General features: G+C 40.0%; 1 protein-coding gene across 1 annotated transcript in view; it reads left to right on the forward strand.

Annotated features, from left to right (window-relative positions):
- Nucleotides 1-20567, forward strand: part of LOC101478344 (sodium/potassium/calcium exchanger 3) — a 33019-nt gene that overhangs the window by 1637 nt on the left and 10815 nt on the right. Inside the window, exons 2-8 of the mRNA XM_004563947.5 lie at nt 5461-5577; nt 15933-16009; nt 16185-16259; nt 16359-16443; nt 16879-16982; nt 17396-17470; nt 17560-17585. Of these exons, the coding sequence (XP_004564004.1) occupies nt 5461-5577; nt 15933-16009; nt 16185-16259; nt 16359-16443; nt 16879-16982; nt 17396-17470; nt 17560-17585 (559 nt within the window). The remainder of the gene's footprint in view (nt 1-5460; nt 5578-15932; nt 16010-16184; nt 16260-16358; nt 16444-16878; nt 16983-17395; nt 17471-17559; nt 17586-20567) is intronic.

A 20567-nucleotide genomic window follows, 5' to 3' on the forward strand; every position in this document is an offset into this window, starting at 1 on the left:
ATCAGTAGCCGCTAAGTTAGATGCGTTATTCTCATCTAACAGCATTGCACCTAAAGGCATCACCCCACCCCCTCACCCTTGTCCTCCTCCAGCTCATCATCATCCCCTCATCGCCTTTGCTGATGTGATCCCTCGCTGTCACGCACACTCATCAGCACCAGCATCACCAACTGCGTTGCACCCCTCTGCCACCCTTTGTTCAGATAAATATTTGAATAGGTGAACTTTTTGTTCCATCACTAGTGTTTTGTTTTGTTTTTACCTTTGGGCTTCATCCCAGTAGCACAGGACATCCTTGGTGGAAGAGTGTCCTTCTGAATGAGCCGTGTCATTAATATTTATACTTCACCTTTAAATTATGAGTGTGCCCATCAGCTCTGAAGAGGGTTTCCGAACTGAGACCAAGGCTGCTCAACTTAAAACCATATAAAAGCACAAAGCGCTGGGCAAAGCATGTGTCCTGCTGTTTGTAATGATGACAGGCAGGTTACTCTCACAATAGTTGGAAAATATTACACATACTGTAGCATCCTGAATACCACTGCTCCGTTAACCATTTATGGATGTGCAGCTCTGTTACTATCAGTCTGATACTGGGGTGGGGAAAAGAGAAGCTTTACATTAAGGATTGGGAGAATGCATTACAATCCAAAGCAAACTGTTGTCAAGTATTTCTGTGCAAAATCATGTTTACTGTGATTTTTGCCAAAGAAAAAGATTAATGGTAAAATATTCATTGTTTTTAAGCAATGCAAAACACAAGAAACACCCTTCGGACACCAATATTACCACATGAGCAAGACACTTCCAACATGGGAGCTCATCTCAGTTTCTGGGAAGATGTAAAAAAGCTTAGCAGGTTTAGTGAACGTTAATCTTTTTCACATTTTTCTGTCAACTTTGCAGAAGTAAACATAATATGAAAGCAAAGTACACACATGGCTGTACCAATACTGCAAATTTATATAACCAGCAGATATGAGGCAACTTTGGGATCATTTGGAGCTGTGTTTGCGTCTACCTGATAAAATTCAGCGTATATGTGAACTTTTAATAGTACCAAGTTTCTGTAAAGTGAAACACACATTTTGCCCATGTTGCTGGGCATCTACCGCACGTTCGCAGATGAACCCACGGCTGATAAGAGCACTGAGAATCAACCAATCAATTTTTTTAAAGCTGCATAAACCTGACAAAATGCTCCCGAGTCCCTCCACATGAAATCTTCATGCTTTTCTTTAAACATCTGCATGAAGATTACAGTGACACATCCACGTATGTAGATCTCGAAAGATTGAACAGCTCAAGTATTTGGATCTTTTACGTAAGTAAAGGTAGCAGTACTACAGTGTAAACACAGATAGTAATGTTGCTGCTCACACAAAATAACGGTGACATTTTAGGATAGGAACATTGTGCACACGTCCAGATGCCTGTCGTTGAGGTACGTAGAAAGGTTTGGCACGTGTTCTTCTGTTATAAAAAATACTCATCATCCATGATTTGTTCCTAACTGTCCGACTCTAAAATGTCTCCACACTTGTTTTAAATGTTTGATTTGGTATTGTCTGCACTCAGATGTTAATCAAAATGTGGCTGAGGTATAATTCAGGTCAAATTTAATGTTTATCAGCTCTTTGTTTAGCGACACAGGACACTTACTAAATGTGCAGTGTGAATGTCAAAGAGACCCAGAGGACTACAGCGTTATCTATGTGGAAACATGGCAGTGTTTCTGTGTAGATAACAGTGTTTCCATGAGAAGATTGGACTGCAGATTCCCCCCCCCCCCCACACACACACACACACACACACACAGACGTTTTACCTGTATTGCTACCTTTTGAGGATTTCACTGTCAGGCACATTTAATACTGCAGACTGCTGTCTGTCTGGCCTTGTGGAGGCAGTGAAGGTGTTTGGGGTTCGATCTCAAGAAGCCAGCCTGTCAGTCATTGTGTGATTGATGGCATCAAATGTCTTGTTTCCGCCAAAGATGGCGATACTACTAGGTTTTCAGAGAGGAAAAGAAGATAGCGTAGGGCCTTGTTCATCTGTATCTTAAATAACACATTGTTGTTTCAAGTCAGACAAAGGGAGGAAAAAAGAAGCTTTAAAGGTTTGTATGGTAGTTAGACCATTAATCCCAGTTTAGCACAAGTTACAAAAAGATTCCGAATATTTGATTTCTTCATCACATTAAGACTAAAAACAAAAGTAAACAAAAGAAATCATAAATTATGCGGACATAACTTGCTTGGACCTTCCCACAGTCTGCACTGCCATACAGTGAGTTATGACCAAAATTATGTATTTAAAGGTTATGTGTTTATACTGGGCCATTTCTCAGCAGGATTAAGGTATTTCCATTCAAACACCTCATTTCTTGTTCCATCAGCTTTCATCACTGATCAGTCTGGTTCCTTATTCCTTTGTTTACATGTAAATGTTACTAACAACTTTACTGTTACAGTAGATAATACTGTAACAGTAAAGTTGTCCAAATTTGACACCATTGATCATTAAGGTAAAAAGCACCTTCACACTGCGTTCTTAATGCGTGGAAAGTGTGTGCATGTGTAATTTCTGTTACAAAACTTGTAACTTCAAGGATGTCTTTAAAAAAACGTTTAAAAAAAATGAAACACTGGAATATTGAGGTTTAGCACCTTAGAAAACTTTACAATATAGTGCATTGAAAACTCTGTCCATGTAGTTGGAATGTGAAAATCTAAAGTGATAAATTCAGAGGCTAAATCATTTTTTAATCAGTGTTTGTTTGATTTAAAGTTAGAAAAAAAATTGCTTTTAGTTATATGAATGCTTATATTTAAAGTTATATGCGCTCATTGGCTGCTTTGTTAGGTTCACCCATTCAACTGCTTGTCGGCCAATCACATGACACCAACTCAGTGTACTTAGAATGCTTTGAAAAAGAGAAAGTATCCAGCGAGCTGCAGGTCTCTGGGCTAAAATACCCTGTTGATCTCAGAGGTCAGAGGAGAATGACCAGATTAACTCAAATAACTGCTTGTTACAACCAAGGTATGCAGAAGAGCATCTCTGAACACGCAACACATTAAACCTTGAAGCAGCTAGGCTACGGTAGAAGACCACAGCACATGCCACTCATGTCAGCTACAAACAAAAACACTAAGGCTACAACTCACACACAGGCTCACCAGAATTGGACAGCAGAAGATTAGAAAAGTGTTGCATGGTCTGATGAGTCTCAATTTTCTGCTGCCACATTCAGATGGTAGGATAAACATGAAAACATGGATCTATCCTGCCTTGTATATCAACAGATCGTGCTGCTGGTTGTGGTGTAATGTAGTGGGGAATATTTTCCTATCACACTCTGGGCCCGCTTCTTATTGTTTAAACACCACAGAGTACTGTTGCTGCACACGTCCATCCCTTTATGACCACAGTGTACCCTCCTGTGTACCATCACGTACAGTGTATATAAGATTTCTGTAGTTACTGGACATTACACCAGCCTAATAAAAGGTCTATTTTTAGTTCATTTGTTTGCATTTGGTACCTCAGCACTCCTACACTCCATAACTCGTGACACTTTTGTTAGACCTGATTGTTTTATGATGTGCGTTTGATTTGATGCCCTAGTAAACTACTTAGCAGGGTAGATTTTGAAGCTTGCTTAATTATTATTGATTTGATGATTTTAAAAGCATACTTTTATAAAGAATTATTGACCATGTACATCTTTTTTCCTATAATATAAACCTATGTAAAATTCATAGGTTTTTCTTCAAGGTTTATCTAACCTGGCTAATCAACCTTGTGTATCATCCTGTATTCTTCCAGCAAAATAATGCGCTGTGTCACTAAGCTCAGATAATCTCAAAGTGGTTTCCTGAACATGACAATGAGTTCAGTGTACTCAAATGGCCTCCACAGTCACCAGATATTAATCCAATATAGCACCTTTGGGATGTGGAGGAGCAAGCAATGAATAAGCAGCTGTGTGGCTAAAATCTCAGAGGAATGTTTCCAACACCTTGTTGAATCTATTTATGAAGACAAAAGGGAATCCAACCCAATACCAGCGAGGTGTTTCTAATAAAGTGGCGAGTGAGTGTATTTTTCCCCACACTGGAAGCTATTGCTTATTCAGTGTTAAAGATAAAACTGATATTTGCTTTCTGGTAAGGAGGTGTGACAGTGTTTCGATTAATCAACAGACAAATTAATTAGTTCGGCTTTTAAAATATCTACTCTTCAAAACCCAGATATATGATACAGTTAGTCAAACAGCCATGATGTGTGCAGATCATAGCATGTTGAGATTACAGGAATAAACATCACGTATTTATGTCTCCTTTTTTTAATGAGCTAAAATGTTGGTTTAGGCATTTATAGATGTGTCCCAGTGAGACATGTGAAACGCGGTACAGAGCCATCTGTGGCAGAAACCTATTTGAATTTCACACGAGGCGAGCTCCTCTTGATACCTCAACATGAAAGCCTTCACGTCTCTTCTCAGCCTCGACCGCTGCCCTCGTGAAATGGGCTCATTGAGCTGTAAGGTACAAAGGGACACGACAGCACCCGGCAATCACGAAATGCATCAGAGGCAGACGCCGAGAGGCCTCATAATAAAAGGACGGCGTGTAGTAGAGAGCGTAATAACTCCCTCGCTATCTTCTCAGCCTGTAGTGGAAAGCTCTCAGTGGGTGGTGGTGGAGAAGGAGATCTGTATATATATATATTTATATATATTTTTTTTTCCATATATATAGATTGTAGAGGCAGATTTATCTGATGGGACTTATTCAGCTGTCGCGCTGCCAAAGCTATAAAAGGAAACCCACACATTTCAACTGTTGAGGAATAAAATACACAACAGAAATAGACACTGTAAAGATTTCAGCACTGATGGCTGAGAAATAGTGAACATGCTGTTATCTCCCACAGACAGAAACACAACGCTACAGTGTGATTATTTATTTATTTGTTTTTTGCTAGACCCCCCCAAAAAACCCTCACATTGGAAATTACAGTAAGATTGCTTGTCCAGCGTTCGAATTCGTCAATACAGAAAAAAAATGATGGTGTTGGTAAAAATGAACAGTTTTTAGGCAGCACACACACAGCTCTGAGAAATCGCGACAGGTATTTTAATTCAGCTAATTATTTTCGTTATGACCTCTGATTATTTAGTTTTAATTTTGGTTTTTAAAAATCCAGTAATTGTTACAGGTGAGAGATGTAAACCAGCAAGTGTTTGACATTTTTGCTTGAAAAGATCAATAAGCAGTTTGTCCTGTCGTCGGCTAATTAAAGAAACAATCCATCCACATGCAGTGCAAAACATTAGTGAGAATAGTTTTTGGTATTGACTCTAAATCAAAGCACCTTCTGAATCTGGAGTCCTGTGAGGCCTGTTCATTTGGCTGCTTTTGCACTAAAATGGCTCGTGTTGTTTTGCAACAGAGACAGAGTCTTTGGGGTTTCAGCCAGGCGTGAATGGTGAGACGCTACAATGGACACGAAGGTTAATGCAGGAGAACTCAGACAACCAGAGCCTGGATCTGGATCAGCCCCGAGCAGGTGAGTCACCATTCTTTTCCTAAATAGATGCCGCTTGTTTCTCCAGGACACACCAGCAAGCTCCACAACACTGTCTGTACTTCCTTCCACTTATTCCACGTAGATAATGCCTTAAAAAAAACCCTATATGCTCTGTAACAGTGAATTTTTACATTTTCTTAAAACTGAAATAAAACAGTTTTATACACTGAGGCAGTCATTAGTTAGGAATATAGAGAGCAAGCTATGCTGTCTGATTGTGTATGAGGGCGCCCGCCCCACCTGAACAGTGACCACCACCACCTCTGATTCTCCTGCTCCCTGGAATTCCCACTTTTCCACCTGCAGGTGCATATTTGTATTGGCAACTGGATCTCCTAAGATGAAGTAGCAGAGAGCCAAGACTTGTAGGAAGTACAGGTTGTTGGCATTTATTGTAATTTGTTCAAACAAAAACATGGCTTTTCAATGAGCTGTGTGCCAGCACATGATTCTACGCACCACAGTTCAAGTCATCTGAGACAAATGTTCTCCCAGACTTCTTGGGATGTTACAGTTGTGCTCTGTGTTGAAAGTGTGACCCCCTCTTTTGGTGTGGACACTCCCTGATCTTTCAGGTGCAAGTTTGAACCCTGTGTTGAAGTCACAGGAGGTCAGAAGAGGACTTCAAGGAAGCAACCCACAGTGGAGGCTGTGTGTTACTGCAAAAGCCAAATTTATTTGGGGTTACGGATTTTGTTTGGTTATTTATAGGCACAGTCTCTGATCTGATTTATAGTGTGGTTCAGCAGTTATTGCCTGACGGGAGTTCTTATGTATTTGTGTGTGTGTGTGTGTGTGTGTGTGTGTGTGTGGGTGTGTGTGTGTGTGTGTGTGTGTGTGTGTGTGTGTGTGTGTGTGTGTGTGTGTGTGTACGCAGGTAAAAAAAAAGAAGTCTACTAGAGATGTGCTTCTCCCCTGCAGGTGAACTGAAAGGTCACACAGAGTAGGCATTGTGTTTGCTGTCATGAGTGTGTAGTTTGCGTGTCAAGCTCGTGCACTGAAAAGAGGAGATGGATGAAGCCCATAAGAAGACCGGCAGAGTGAAGATCCGATTAGATTTTCTGAGGTAGTCTGTCTCTAACAAATGCCCAGTTACTTTCTTTGCTTCCTTAGCTTTGGTCGGCCCTGAACGCTTCGGATGGATTCTAACTGCCCTTCATGAAATTATTACTGAGACATGCAGCCGCTGAGCAGCCGTAATGGGACTTCTGCTTCTCTGGTTCTCAGGTTGATTAGCTGGCTGGCTGACATGAGCTGCATTCATCACAGCTGACACTTTTATTATTAAAAATTCAGATCGGAGAGGAAATCTCTTCATTGTTGTGCGGGGAGAATAGCACAGAGTAGATAAAATAACACGGCTGCTCAATGAAAAATCTGTTGCCCTTCTGATAGAATACAATTGAGTATCTCTGTATCATTTGCATTCCCTCTATGGCTGTTCTAATATTAGGCTGTCAGTCACAATTCTGTATTGTATGCAAACTGAACAGTTATTGTTGGAAGCTGAGGACAAAATTTCAAGCTTGGTCTTTGGGCAAGTTATGCTAATAATATTCCATGCAAATGGCCTGCCAAGACCACACTCCTCACTAAATGCCACCCAAAACCTGTTCTGCCTAATCTGGATGTGCAGCTTAAAAATACAGAAACACAGTACAGGGACATGAGTATTGGGCCACACCTCTTCATCTTTGAATTCAGGCGTCATTGCCACAGGTGTATAGGGTCAAGCACCTGGTCATGCAGTCTGCCTTCACAAACGTTTGCAGAAGAACGAGTTGTTGTTAAAGAGCTCACTGAATTTGAGCGTGTTGCTGTAATAGGATGCCACAGTTACAACAAGTGAGTTTGTGAAATTTCTTCTCTCCTTGCCCGAGGAGTTCAAGCGCTCCTCGGGTAATGACATCTGCACAAAACCTGTGCCGACCAGGGGCAAGACTGCTCCTCTGAAGCCATGTTGAAACACCTCTAAGCAGCAATTCGGGAAATTATTTTGAAGCAGTAATTTAAGATAAAAACAATATACCACCAATCATCGTCTATTTATTTTAGAATGTCTCTGCAAATCCACAATAAGTGCAAAATCTCATCTTAAATAACCCGTCGGTATTTATAGCCTCCAGATTGATAGTTAACCATGCCTTCATCCCAGGCTGTCAGAATTAATCAACGCCACCAGGAGACACGCACCCATCATTTTACATATAAGGAAAAAAATGATTTTAATTGATTTTTTTTTCTGTTGCGTGATGATGAAAACAGATATACAGGTGAGATACAGCTAGCTCACTGTCCCTCAGTCTGCCACACACCACAGCAGAGGTGCTCATACTTCGCACTCCTGAGATAAAATAATGAGATTCGTTGTATCTCCACCCCAGTGCTCCATTTGTAACCAGTTTTATGTTTTTTTTAATCTGATGACACATGACCTTTATTGAGTTCCTGGCTGCAAACAGATTTCCCTCATTATCTCTTACAAAGGCACAAGTGCACATGGGGAAGCTGTGCTAATAGACTGGAGACATGAAGATGTAAAAAGGCTGGACAGGTAGTATAAGGCACAGCAGTGAGCACGGCCCGAGCCTCAGGTTGCAGTCCTCCTTCTCAGCCGGCCGCTTGACAGCGATTGCATAATCTGGAGTGTGATTAAAAACCCTGCCCTGGACCTCGGGGGATATTATCTCGGGGATTGCACAGTAACGTTCAGCCCTCCGGCTCTCTTTTCATCCCTCTGCTTCTTAGCAAGATGGAGACGGTGTGATCCGGCTTCAGCTGACAAGCCTCGAGGAGACTGTGGTTGCTAGGCAACTGAATGCTAAATTTTGAAACCCAGACAATTCAGTCTTTCAAGCATTAAAAGTGCAAAGAGCTAAAAATAGACAGCTGGCCTCGGGTGGGGGTTTAGGGTTCAAAGAATCCAAACGATGTAAATGAAGTAAATGGCTCAGGGTGCGTTGTTGTCGAGGTTTGTTATGTTTGTTTTGGCAAGCAACAGTCGGCTTAGAATAGTATTTTTCCACAGCCATTTTTGGAGAGTTTTTTTTCAAGAGGGAGGAAGTGTTGAGAAAGAAAAACTGGCTGATAATCCAACTCAAATTGTCTTCGAATGGTCCTGGACTGTTATCAGGGCGCTTACATTATACAGTCGCTAATGAAGCTGGAGAAGAAGCTTTGCAAAACAGCAGATATGGGTCCTTGTTCCAGTTCATATTCTGTCCATTAAATACTCAGCGTTTTAGGGCTGAAAGTATGTTTATCACATTCTCCTTTAAAAGGAGCTGTTTATGTTTCAAATCAAATTTGCATGTATCCCTTCAAGTCTGCAGAGCCATTTATCTATCTGGAGTGCTCTTGAAGTTGCTCAGTTTTGGAGATGTTGACTGCAAGAAAGTTGTCTCCTTACATTATTTGAAACTTGGTAGATACTTACAGGCATATTTACATTCTCACATGAATACTGTGTAAGTATATTCGATTGTACACCATAACTGCTTACTTATATACATGCTTAATTACTTACATACTTACTGGCATATATAATGGATTAATAGCTTACTTACATGCTTACTTACACAGATACATACATAGTTAGATGCCTACTTACATATATACATGGATGCTTGCATACTTGCTGAAATACATACTTAACCCTTTGAAGCCTGAAACACGAAATAATAATTCTAATTTTTTTAATTCTAGTTTAAAAAATATATATGAATGAGTTTTCATTTGTAGTATATTTGCTACATCAAGCATTTTCTGACGCATTGTAAAACGTGCAGTGTACACGTACACTGCACGTTGTAGGAACAAGGAACAAGGAACCATGTCGGTTTTTGGGGGAGAAAAAAAATTACATTGATGATAGAAGTGTCATGAAGTCTCAGAAACAAAAACCCATGTATCAAATATGGTGTACTTGGCTTTAAAAGGGTTATTTTCGTACTTGAATATTACATATAGTGACATACTTACTTATTTGCTTGTTTACTTGCTTCATTAATGTCAAGAAAAGTTATCATATTTCCTTTCATAAAAGCAGTACCTACCTAGTACCTAAAAAAAACAAACACTCAGTCCTTGTTAGCAGCTTTGTGTCTTTGTGCTGAGCTACAATCACCAACCATAGGAAGTGTGCAGTGAGCTAACAGTGCTGCTCAGCTCAGAGGAACTCACAGGGCTCTAGACTAACCTTCTGCCACAGTTGCATTGGTGCGCCCAACTTTATTAACTGCATTGCTTAACCCCACTGTTTTACATGTTCACTATTCGCTGTCCATACAGACAAGATTGATTTATAAATGATTAACTAACAATCTTGTCAACACAAAGTTCTTTATTTGGAGCACAGTTCTAAAAGAAAGATAAGTTACTCAAAAAGTGCTTGTGCTTAAAGTGTGTTGGCACTCTTTGGCAATATTGTAGACAATGTTAAACTCACATCGGCCTCCTCTGACGACCTCTTCTCACCAGCGCTGAAAGGCAGCGGGGAGAGGGGACTCTTGCATTTATCATGGCATTTAATGTGTTTTCTGGACACACTGTGCTTTTTCAGCGTTCAGAGGTTGATGGCTCCGTGTCAGAGCACTGGCTATGAATTTCAGACGGATCAGGGCTTAACTTAACGAAAAAGTCATCTTTTCTCATTACCCACAGCTACATCCACTTCTGTCGGGCCTAGGCTACATAAACACAAAACGAGGACCCAAGGCATCAGAAACTGTGAGTTCTCGGCCTTCAGCACCGATGGTGTGTCCGTGTACGTGCCGTTGGGTGGGAAAGCCGCCATCTCACTGATTCTGATGCGTCGGGTCCGCGCTTTGATTTTATGTCTTTGTGCAGAATCCGTTTACCCGCTCTCATTTGATGTTTTAGCTGTTTGGTGGTTGTTGAAATAGTTTTGTGAGCTTTAACCTGAGATTCTGGCGTTTCTGGCAAAATACATATATAATTAAAAGTGGATTCAGGATTTTATGATTCGATATCGCTTTATTCAAGCTACTCACCTCTCTCTATCCACCTGCACTTTCAAACGAACACTAATGTAGAACTACAGGAATATATTGACCGCGGCCAATCAGAGAGGTCCCACGCCTTTTATCTCTGATTTGTTTAGACCACGATATGGGTATAATGTGTGTTTGTTGTTGACCACACGGAGACTTTCCGAGTTGCGAAGACAAGGTGCAATCTAGGACTTTTTTAGTCGCATCATTGAGAAATTAGGTCGCATATGCATCCTGTCACAAACACATGCCTCCCATAGATAGATGCTGAGTTCTTCACAGTGATGTGGTTGGCTGGTATAGTAGTGCGGAAAGAAAATGGCTCATATATGAAACTGCTCACGTAATGGTTTTACATTTTAGGTCTTCTTTCGAGTTTAGTAACTAGGTCATGATTTCTGGAAAGTCACTGCTGCAGTTTCTCAAACGCTTTTTGATGGTTTGAGCACAACAATGTGAATACCATTTACTTTTACTGTAGAGAAGCAAAAGCCACCATCTCTATGCAATGGATAAAATGTACTAAGACCACATTTTACTGTGGGGGTTGACCGGTGTTCTTTTAAAATGACTGATTAATGAGTTTTGTGTTTCTCCTTTGAGTTTATTGTCTTGCTAATGATGCATCGTGTTGTAGTTTTATTGAGCGAACGTACACCCCACAGTTTTCTTTTGTTCTCTGTTATCAGAACAGCGTAAAATGATGTTCAGTGTTTATTGATGCGAAAGGTGGTTGTTGGAGCTTGAAGCCTGCTGCTGTTTCATCAGTTTTGCATTCAATCTGCCTCAAAGGAAAGGGAATCAAAGAACAAATGCATAATTGAATTTACACTACACACCTGGATAAAATATTTATTTTTCTGATTTCTCATGAAAAATGCAGCTGTTTTGCAGAGTTCTCTTTCTCGCGCTCTCTTTGTTTGTGTGTGTGTGTGTGTGAGAGAGAGAGAGAGAGAGAGAGAGAGTGAAAGAGAGGGCAAGAGACTATACGCCAGCGCCAGTCTGGTTGGTGCATGATATGACTTTACTCAATATGCTTGTCAATACCGTAGCTTGACTCCAGGACGCCCTGCAGACTTACAGATCGATAACATTATCCTATACCGCCCACTGTCCATCCATCGAATCTGCTGAAGCTCCATGGAGGTTTGATTTCTAAAACCTGCAGAATTTGCTCGGCACTGACCTTATGCTTCAAGATCTAATCTGCAGCATGGCCTGTTTTTGATCTGGAGCGAGATAAAATACACATTCAAGAAACAATCTGTCCTCTCACACTGCAGATTTAAAAATAGACTAAGGTTGTCATCTGATGTCATTATGCTGTAAAGTAGCAACTGGTTGATTCGTCCATTCAGTTTGAAATGGAAACATTATTTTATAATGGCTATAAGTCTTGTGGAGGACTCAACTAAAAGCTAATAAAGTTTTATGCTGTAGATTTTCAGTGCGTTGAGAATGGAAGCAGACACATTAGGGTCAACTTGCACTTGTTTCTTTACAAACATGCTAAACCATACCTCCTGGTTTTTATTGTGCTTTAGAGTTAATCTTTAAAATTTATGTGCTGACCTTTTTCTTTAGCGACTTATTTTCAGCTATAAATGATTGCGTTTTCCTTCTATGCCAGTCTCACACTGACAAACTTCAACAAAGCAAAAAATACAACAGCAACTGTTGCTTTAAGGTCAGCATAAATCTCACTGGATAGTCTAGAGCACACAAAGAGTGATGAGTAGATTCATGGCACACAATCAGAGCGTACACCTGTCAGCCACAAGATTAAAACCATCAGTTTTATAGTGTTCAGACAGATTGGCTACGGGAACCTCTGGGGGTGGGGTGGATGGTGGACCAGATCTACCAGTTCTTTTAGGTTCTGTGTTTTGTAGAGTGGCCGGCCATGTGTGGCCAGGAGGTTAGACACCCTAAAAAATGATCTGACTCTGCTGGTGCCGCCCTGCTCTGTCAGCAGTTTGTAGTGTGATAGGGTACATTGTCCTATGAGACAAGGCTGCTGCCATCAGGGAGCACAATTTGGGTGTTTTGGTTTTTAGTTAAACTAAGATCCAGATAAATGCCCAAACCCAAAGTCTGAAGTTGCTGCTCATATGTGGTGTATATAACAGGGGGAAAAATCCTTTGCAAAAAAAGGTTCCAGGTCTTGAATGACCAGCATATCATCAAGTTATTGTTAGTCAGCATACATAGCTCATCTAAATCCTCAGTTGTGTTTTTTTGTTTGTTAATGTGAACAATTTATGTATTTGTATTTATACTGAAATTTGAATTGTCCACCCATAGCATATCATTTGCATTTGTGCATCTGAAAGTAGAGAAATGTTTTGTTGATATGAGCAGTTTCTAATTTGCACATAATCTAAATGATACTCGTCATCTGATATTTCCAATTGGCACAGATCTTGAAACACGTTTGGTGATTAAACATATTTTTGTCATTAAATTGTATCCAGTACAACATATATTTATTATTTCTATAATGTATTGGCCCCTGTTAATATTTTGGAATGATTTGTTTCTCTGATGTGTTGTCCTTTGGACTAGAGGAGAAAGAATGTCCAAAATACACATGTAATTTTTTTAGTTTACAATTTATCACTTGGATTTTATAGAAATAGATGCATACTCAAGGAGATACCTCACTTTATTGAAACATCCTTAATCAAACAGTCATTTATTAATGTTAGTAATATGGTAATGACTTTTTTCCGGTAAAAATTTATATATTTGTTTACTTCAGAAACATCTTGGTGTAGCACAAATAGTAAGGAAACTTGTTGCAGGGTTATTTCTTTGTTGTAGCAATGCTCCTTGGCAATAAATATTATACCATTGGAACACCTGTTCATTTTCCTTTAAATTGAGCCACTTTTAGAAAAAGAAAAATGCGTTTAAGGGTTGAGCAGCAGGGTTGAGCAGCAGAGTTGAGCGTGAGGGTTACGCCCATTAAAAACTTGGCAAATCTTCTCTGTCAATGCCAAACTGCTTATTCTGATATTGACTCTTAATTGGTGTCATGTTTATTGAAGAATCTTCACCAGCTTGAAGTTCCCCTGTGGCACGGGCCCTTTTTAAAAACAGTCAGACATGATATGCTTGGAGTAGACACCAACTAACCACAGGGTCCATGCTCACAGGTGCTGACAATCAGCCTTGATTGGAGCCTGATTGTCAGCACCTGTGGTACCAGAAGCTCAAAAGAAGTGTCAATAGCAGAATAAGCTGAAGATTTGGGTTTTTTTATGGGCAAAACCCACATGCTCAACTCTGCTGCTTAACCCACAAATGTGGCTCTGTTTAACAGGAAATAAACTTCCCAACCGTAAAAGATTTATTACCAAGATGCATTTTTACAACAAAGAAATAATCAGCCAAACACAAATCTCCTTACTTTTTACACTATGTTTATGTACCAGACTTTACAGTTTCATTCATGTTTGTCTTCTGAAAGGTTTAGCTAAAAGAGTTTGTCTATATATCAGTCAGTTTGATTTATAGAGCAATTTTATCCCTAAAGACATGGCTATTGACAGCATTTTCAGGTTTAACTTATTTACGGTGTTTAATAAACCCTTTGAATCTAATATGCCAACAAAATGTAACAAACTACCAACCCACTACATTTCTGTTTAGCAAAAAGGAATAAGTTAATTTTATACCCTACTTAGCTGTAAAGTATTACAAAAGCTGTTTGGTTGTGCTAGTTCAGGCTGTGAAGAAGTCCTTCCTGTCAGCAGTACAATGCATACTCGTGTTTCTGACAGTCTGTCACTTTACCAGCAACCATACAGCGAACTGAACAGATCTGAAGAGAGTCTGTTCTTTAGCAGTGCTGCTTGTGGAGGAGTGCAACAAAGATAAGTGAGCTGCTGTGAACACTGTGACCGACAGAACTGGATCAGAGGTGAATGAGCTGTGGGAGCTTCTTGTGATGCTGGCAATAAAAAACACTGAGCCCAGAGAAATGATATATAGACTATATATATTCTCAGAGTAACCGCACACCAGCACTGCTGTCCACATGTTCCCGAGTGATTAGTAAACTTGTGACTTTACTGCTCTGACGGCGCAGCTGGCTCAAATCCCCTGATTGGGAAAGTTGCAGATGTGCGATCATCTTCGACCCTCTGGTGTTTCCGTTTGTGGCCTTGCACTGTGAGACCACAGCGTAAGACTCTTGGCAAAAGCACATTCAGCAACCTTGAGGAAGCCAGTAGACTGTTTGTGTCTCTTTGTATCTGTGTGCCGTGCCCCCTCCTCCCCCCGCTCTCTCAGACCTCTCCTGAGGGTTTGTTAGGAAAAATAAATATTTTTAGACATTACAGTCCAGAGCTGCTGTCACTTTTTTTTTCTTTCCTTTTTTCATAAACCCTAACCATGGGAAACACATATTCACCTCCCCTTTTCTCACTGCTCTCTCAGTTGCCTTGCCTATGGCTTCCTACTGCCACCCATCAGAAAAAAGCTGCCCCCGGGGAGCAGGTCGCCATAGTAACTACCTTCACCAGAGCAACCCCTCAAAGGGTCCATCTGAGCTACATGTTGAAGCCCCTTCGTTTCCATCCTAATCTGAGAGTTTGTGTGTTAGCACACATGTCCGACAGCTGACAGGCCGCTTGAGAAGGTGCATGAGGAACTGCTTCAAATCCAGCCTCTGACTCTGCCGCCGCAGAGTCAAAGATCAAATCTCATATCCCTGATCACAGGGGACCCTCTTTTAATCCATGCAATCTGTTGTTCGGTTTCCATGCAGCCGAGGTGCAGCGTGTATCGTGGCGGCTACGCTGTGCTTATTGTGTGCTTGTCGACCCGCTGTTGTCTCACAGAGCAGAAGGGCTATTAATAGCTTCATGCTCCCCAGTAGTTTACATTCATCCAGCTCGGCTCAGAGTTGTAAATTGGAGCTGTACCACACACTCAAGGCTTTCTTTCGCAGTGTCGAGGGAACAGAGGGGAGCTAAGCTGTCATTAACAGTTCTTTTTTCCCCCTTTTTTTTTCTTTAAACTCAAGGGAGGACAGGAAGCAGCTGCCAGTTTCACTTCCACCTCACTTCCTGTCTCATTTGTCACTGCAAAACGAACACTGGGTCTCTGTGATGCTGCAGTTTGTAGCTTGTCTGTCAGAGATCTTACCTGAAATTGGTGATGATGATGATAAAATTATATATTCATTTAAAACGTGTTTACAAATGATGATTAATAAAAATAGTCTTCTGGGTTTTTTTCTTTCTGTTTTTTGTTTTGTTTGCAGGTTTCAGTTTTTAGTTGGCATTTATTTAATAAAACGTGTGTACCTTGCAGCCATCCATGAGTTTCCAGAGGACATCTTCACCAAGGAGCAGAGGAAGAATGGGGCCGTGTGTCTCCATGCACTCTGTGTGAGTATTTCTTGCAATGTTGCCTCAAATCTGCACATTTTCCTCTCCATTTATAACCCTGAGTCATGATGCTGACACTTGACATCAATACAGAATAAACGCACACAACAGGACGACATATATAGCTGGTTTATGTTATGTAAAGGCAAAGTGTGTATGGGTCCCTCTCTTCCAGGCCATCTACATGTTCTACGCTCTGGCAATTGTCTGTGATGACTACTTTGTTCCTTCCCTGGAGAAAATATCTGAGGTGAGGAAAACCAGCCCCAGCTGGCCTTCAGATATAAATTTATTGTTTTAAAATATTATTATCGGACTATTCAAACTGTTTTTTAATTTAATTTTCCAGAACCTTCAGCTCAGTGAAGATGTAGCCGGGGCCACATTTATGGCTGCTGGAAGCTCAGCTCCAGAGCTTTTCACCTCTCTCATTGGTTAGTAACCCAGCTAGTCTTAACCAAGTAGCAGCTCTTTCCATTCAGAGAGAGCATGACAACATTTGTTTTCACTGCTTGTCATCAGATTAAATGAGAAAAAGTGATGTTTGTCAGCAGACCGTGCCAAAACCTGGTGAAGTGGAGCATGGGTAAAGAATGGCTTAACTTTCAAAATAAAGCAAAGCTTTTGGGAGAGGATTGGCTCTCTTCAATGCTCTCGTTGTTTCAAAGGTCCTGATCTAAGTAGGTACCGGACATATCCAGGAGATGTCAGCAGAGTCCAGTTTAAAGCAACACAAAGATTTTTCTTAGTAGTTCATATTTTAGCTTGTGGATTCTCATCTGGGGTTTACAAGGATAAACAGCCCCTAAAAACACGGAATGACAGACAGATTTTATCTGACGTCAGACAAATCCTCTGCACTTTTTCAGGTGTCTTCATCACTAAAGGTGACGTTGGCGTCGGCACAATCGTGGGCTCAGCTGTCTTCAACATCCTGGTCATAATTGGTTTGAGTGGAATCTTTGCAGGCCAGGTAGATTAAACTTGTGACTCTTACTCACATCTTACAGCCAGATGTTTGTCACATGTGGTGTAACTTTTCTTTTTCAATGCTTGTTTAAAGGGAAACTGTTGTGCTTTTAGATATTGCTACAGTGGTGATGTGTTTGTTAAACATTATTAAAGTTTCAAATGAGCTCAGACTGCTTTAAAGGCTCAGTCTTCCACAGTTTTTTTCCACTCCACTGCCAAACAGAGGGGTTTAGTCTGAGCGTGGTCATCTCAGGACAAAGCAACTTATCAAACTGGTGTAAAGAACCTTCATTTAATCTGGCTTTGAAATTAATAAAATGTAATAGAAGACATTGCAATAGAAGAAACCTGTTCATGCGCAGCTCTGAATAATGAATAATAAAATATTGTAACACGAGTATCTGTTCTCCACAGACAGTGGTTCTGACATGGTGGTCTCTCTTTAGAGATTCCTCCTACTACATCCTGTCAGTACTGACTCTCATCATGGTGAGATACACATTTAAACAATAAAGAGTAGTTCCTCTGAGCTCCGTGTCATCCTTTTTGCTTTTAAACTGTCTTTTCTTTCTCCTTAGGTCATCTATGATGCCACAGTTGTCTGGTGAGTCCACACAGCTTTTTCATTTTTAAAGGTTGTTTTAAGAAATTTTTAACTCCCTGTTTTTTTTGTGTGAGCCAGTACTTTACACTGTTTTCACTGCTTGTATAAATGAGCTCAGTTTGAGACTCGGCGTGTTTAAAAAGTCTGTCAGGAATCGGATTAAATGGGTTGGATTGCAACAGGAGCTGACGTTCCTGTTGACATGATTTTATTCCTCGTTTGCGGTTTACTGATGACGAGAATTGTAAATGTCACAAAAAATGAATTTAAAGCGCATTCTTTCATGCTCTAAATGATGTCACAACCTCATTCCTCAAGTGATTTGTATTACTTTTTATTATTAGTAATGGCAGCGTTATAGCTGTGATAACGGACTGTGGTAAATCAATATGTTTCTGATTTATTCTTGAAAAATAGTAACATCTGAACAAATATTTCTAATCAGAGGCAGGAAAGGAAAATGTTAGTAAATTAATTTTGATTGATTTCCTTTGGAGGTTTATGCCATCAGTGGCACTCATTTCAGTCATTTGCAGCTTATTTGTAAGATTGATTTGATACTGGTTGTTAGATTGATTTCTTTTGTGTAACTCTTCCTTTACAGCTGGTTTTTTTCCCGCTCTAGATGCCTACTTCTCTTCCCGAGACCTTTAGAGTAAAAGAGCTTTCCATTGTTCACTGTGTTGGGATTTTATTGAAAGGGTAGATTTATTCAAGGATCTAATGTCCACTGTGGTGCTGAATTCCTTCGTGATATATAGCAGGCTGTTTATTGAGTCCCAAACCGAGGCCATCTTGGTGTATTTCACCTCACCGCTGTTTGCAGCTGCGTCTTTTACTGTCAGTCCTGTTTGTTGGTACGGATTGTATTTGAACTTGTTCACTGGCATCCTAGTGCTCAAAGTAGTTCAGAAAGGACAGAGCAGACTGCAGCACACTGAACTTATTGTGCTTTCTGTGTCCATTTCACTGTTGTCAGTCATAGCTTTATTTATTCACAAATCAGGGAAAGTAGAAGTAACTTTATCCAATATAAAATAATTTACTGTTATCCTTCTCAATTAAACAAAATGGGTTTAATTAAGGATGCTATATGCTGGGAATGTAAGACAAAAAGAGGCACTTATGTGCATGCACGCGAGTGTGCAAAGGTTTTTCTGTTTTGAAGACATCTTTACGATTGTTGAAGTGTGATTTGCCTAGATCACCAACACTGTGTCTCCTTGGAGACAGTGGTGTCATGCCACAGCTGAATAAGTATGCAGCGGGCCTATTGAGGGTCGGGTTAGGGATTCGTGCCTGACTAATTCTCAGGTTTTGGAAAGAATCTCAAACTGTGACAGTGAAAATGTGGCAGCGATGTGGAGAAGTTATGTTGTGAAGGCTTAGCTGTAAAAAATAGAGATGGCCAAGGAGCAATGGGACAGTTTCAGTCAATTCATATTCAAAGACAAAGAGAAAACATGCATAACCTGAAGTGAACTGGACAGTGTGTACTAGACGTTTAGATGCTTATTTTAAAAATTGCTTTGTATGACTCAATCTGTGACAGTGTTTCTGAACTGCCTTGTTTTGTGTTGATGTTTTTATATATATTTCAACTACATTTATATCCCTATATAAGAAAATCATTCACAAAACACTTCACTTCTCTTTGACCTTTATGGGAAAAGCCATGAGGTCAAGGAAAGATATGAAGGGGAATTCATAAGGACTTAGCAAAAGAGAAATGCAGTGTTAGGATGACTAATTGAGATTAGTTGCTGGTCTTCTCTACTCATATGTTCTTGTACTTTATTTTGTATGCATTTTTTTTTTATCCAAGTTACGATCTTCTCCACCTTCATGTTGTAATGTTCATAGCTCATGTGTGGGTTTAAGAACCTGTTGAAGGTTCAGATTGAAAACATTTTTATTAGTTTCGAGAAAGTTGATTCACTTTATCCAGATTTAATGTTTTCCGTGGGAGAAACTTTTCATCGCTCAACGAAGAAGCAGAAGCTGCAGTCAGGTGAACAGAATTAACTTTATCAGGGTATCTTTCCCTGGATGAGTGAGCATGCTTGAGACATATCAGCAGAGTATGGCAATGGAAATGGAAAATAGGTTGGATGTTTGTTTGCACACTCCATCACTTTGGATTGCAATTTAATAAATGATGCCCAAGTGTCTCCTCTGCTAAAGGAGGCATTACAGGAAGCACTGAAGTACCCCTTCTTAGTATTTAGAAGATCTGCTACTGTCATGGCCACTGTCCAGATGCTTCTGGGATACCTCACTGAGTTTGGAATCTCTCTGAGCAAAACTGACTACTCAACTACAAACTATAAGAGACTATAAGAAGTTGGTTTAGGGCGCTCCTATGTTACTGAGTTCAAATGACAGTCTGTAGGTAAAATCTGGATGATAATGGACTTTTAAAGCCATGTTTTTGGTGGTTTCTGGTAATTCAGAGGTTCAGAATACAAAGGTGACTTTCATTATGGGCATCTGATCAAAGTGTTGGAAATGAATAAAAGCCTGAATTTACAGTTAAAAGCTTAAATTTGCAAAATTCCATCCATCCATTCTAAATAAATACATAAATTATAGTTATAAATATTCAAACAAAAGGGGAAACATAAAAGATAAATGTGTCCCACATTTCTATCTTTAAAAAAAGATTAAATAAATAAATACATTTCAAGACTGAACTGCTACACTGTGACAGAGTGAAACTGTGAATAAAAGGTGACCAAAGAAGAACACAAACCAATCAGTGAAGAGGAGGAAGTGTGGTCAAGAGAGCTGGATAGACTTAAGCTGTTTCTGTTTAATTAAATTATCCTAACTAAACAAAGCGATCCAGGGTCATTCTCAATTTATCAAGAGACTTTTCACGCTGAGGAAAACAAAAATTCAGGGAATTCTTATTAGGAATTCTGGAGAGTTTGAGGTCAATACTGTCATTAGTTTTCTAAAAAAAAAAAAAAAAAGAAGAAG

Source organism: Maylandia zebra, linkage group LG10 (assembly GCF_041146795.1).
Source record: "Maylandia zebra isolate NMK-2024a linkage group LG10, Mzebra_GT3a, whole genome shotgun sequence".
NCBI lineage: Eukaryota > Metazoa > Chordata > Actinopteri > Cichliformes > Cichlidae > Maylandia > Maylandia zebra.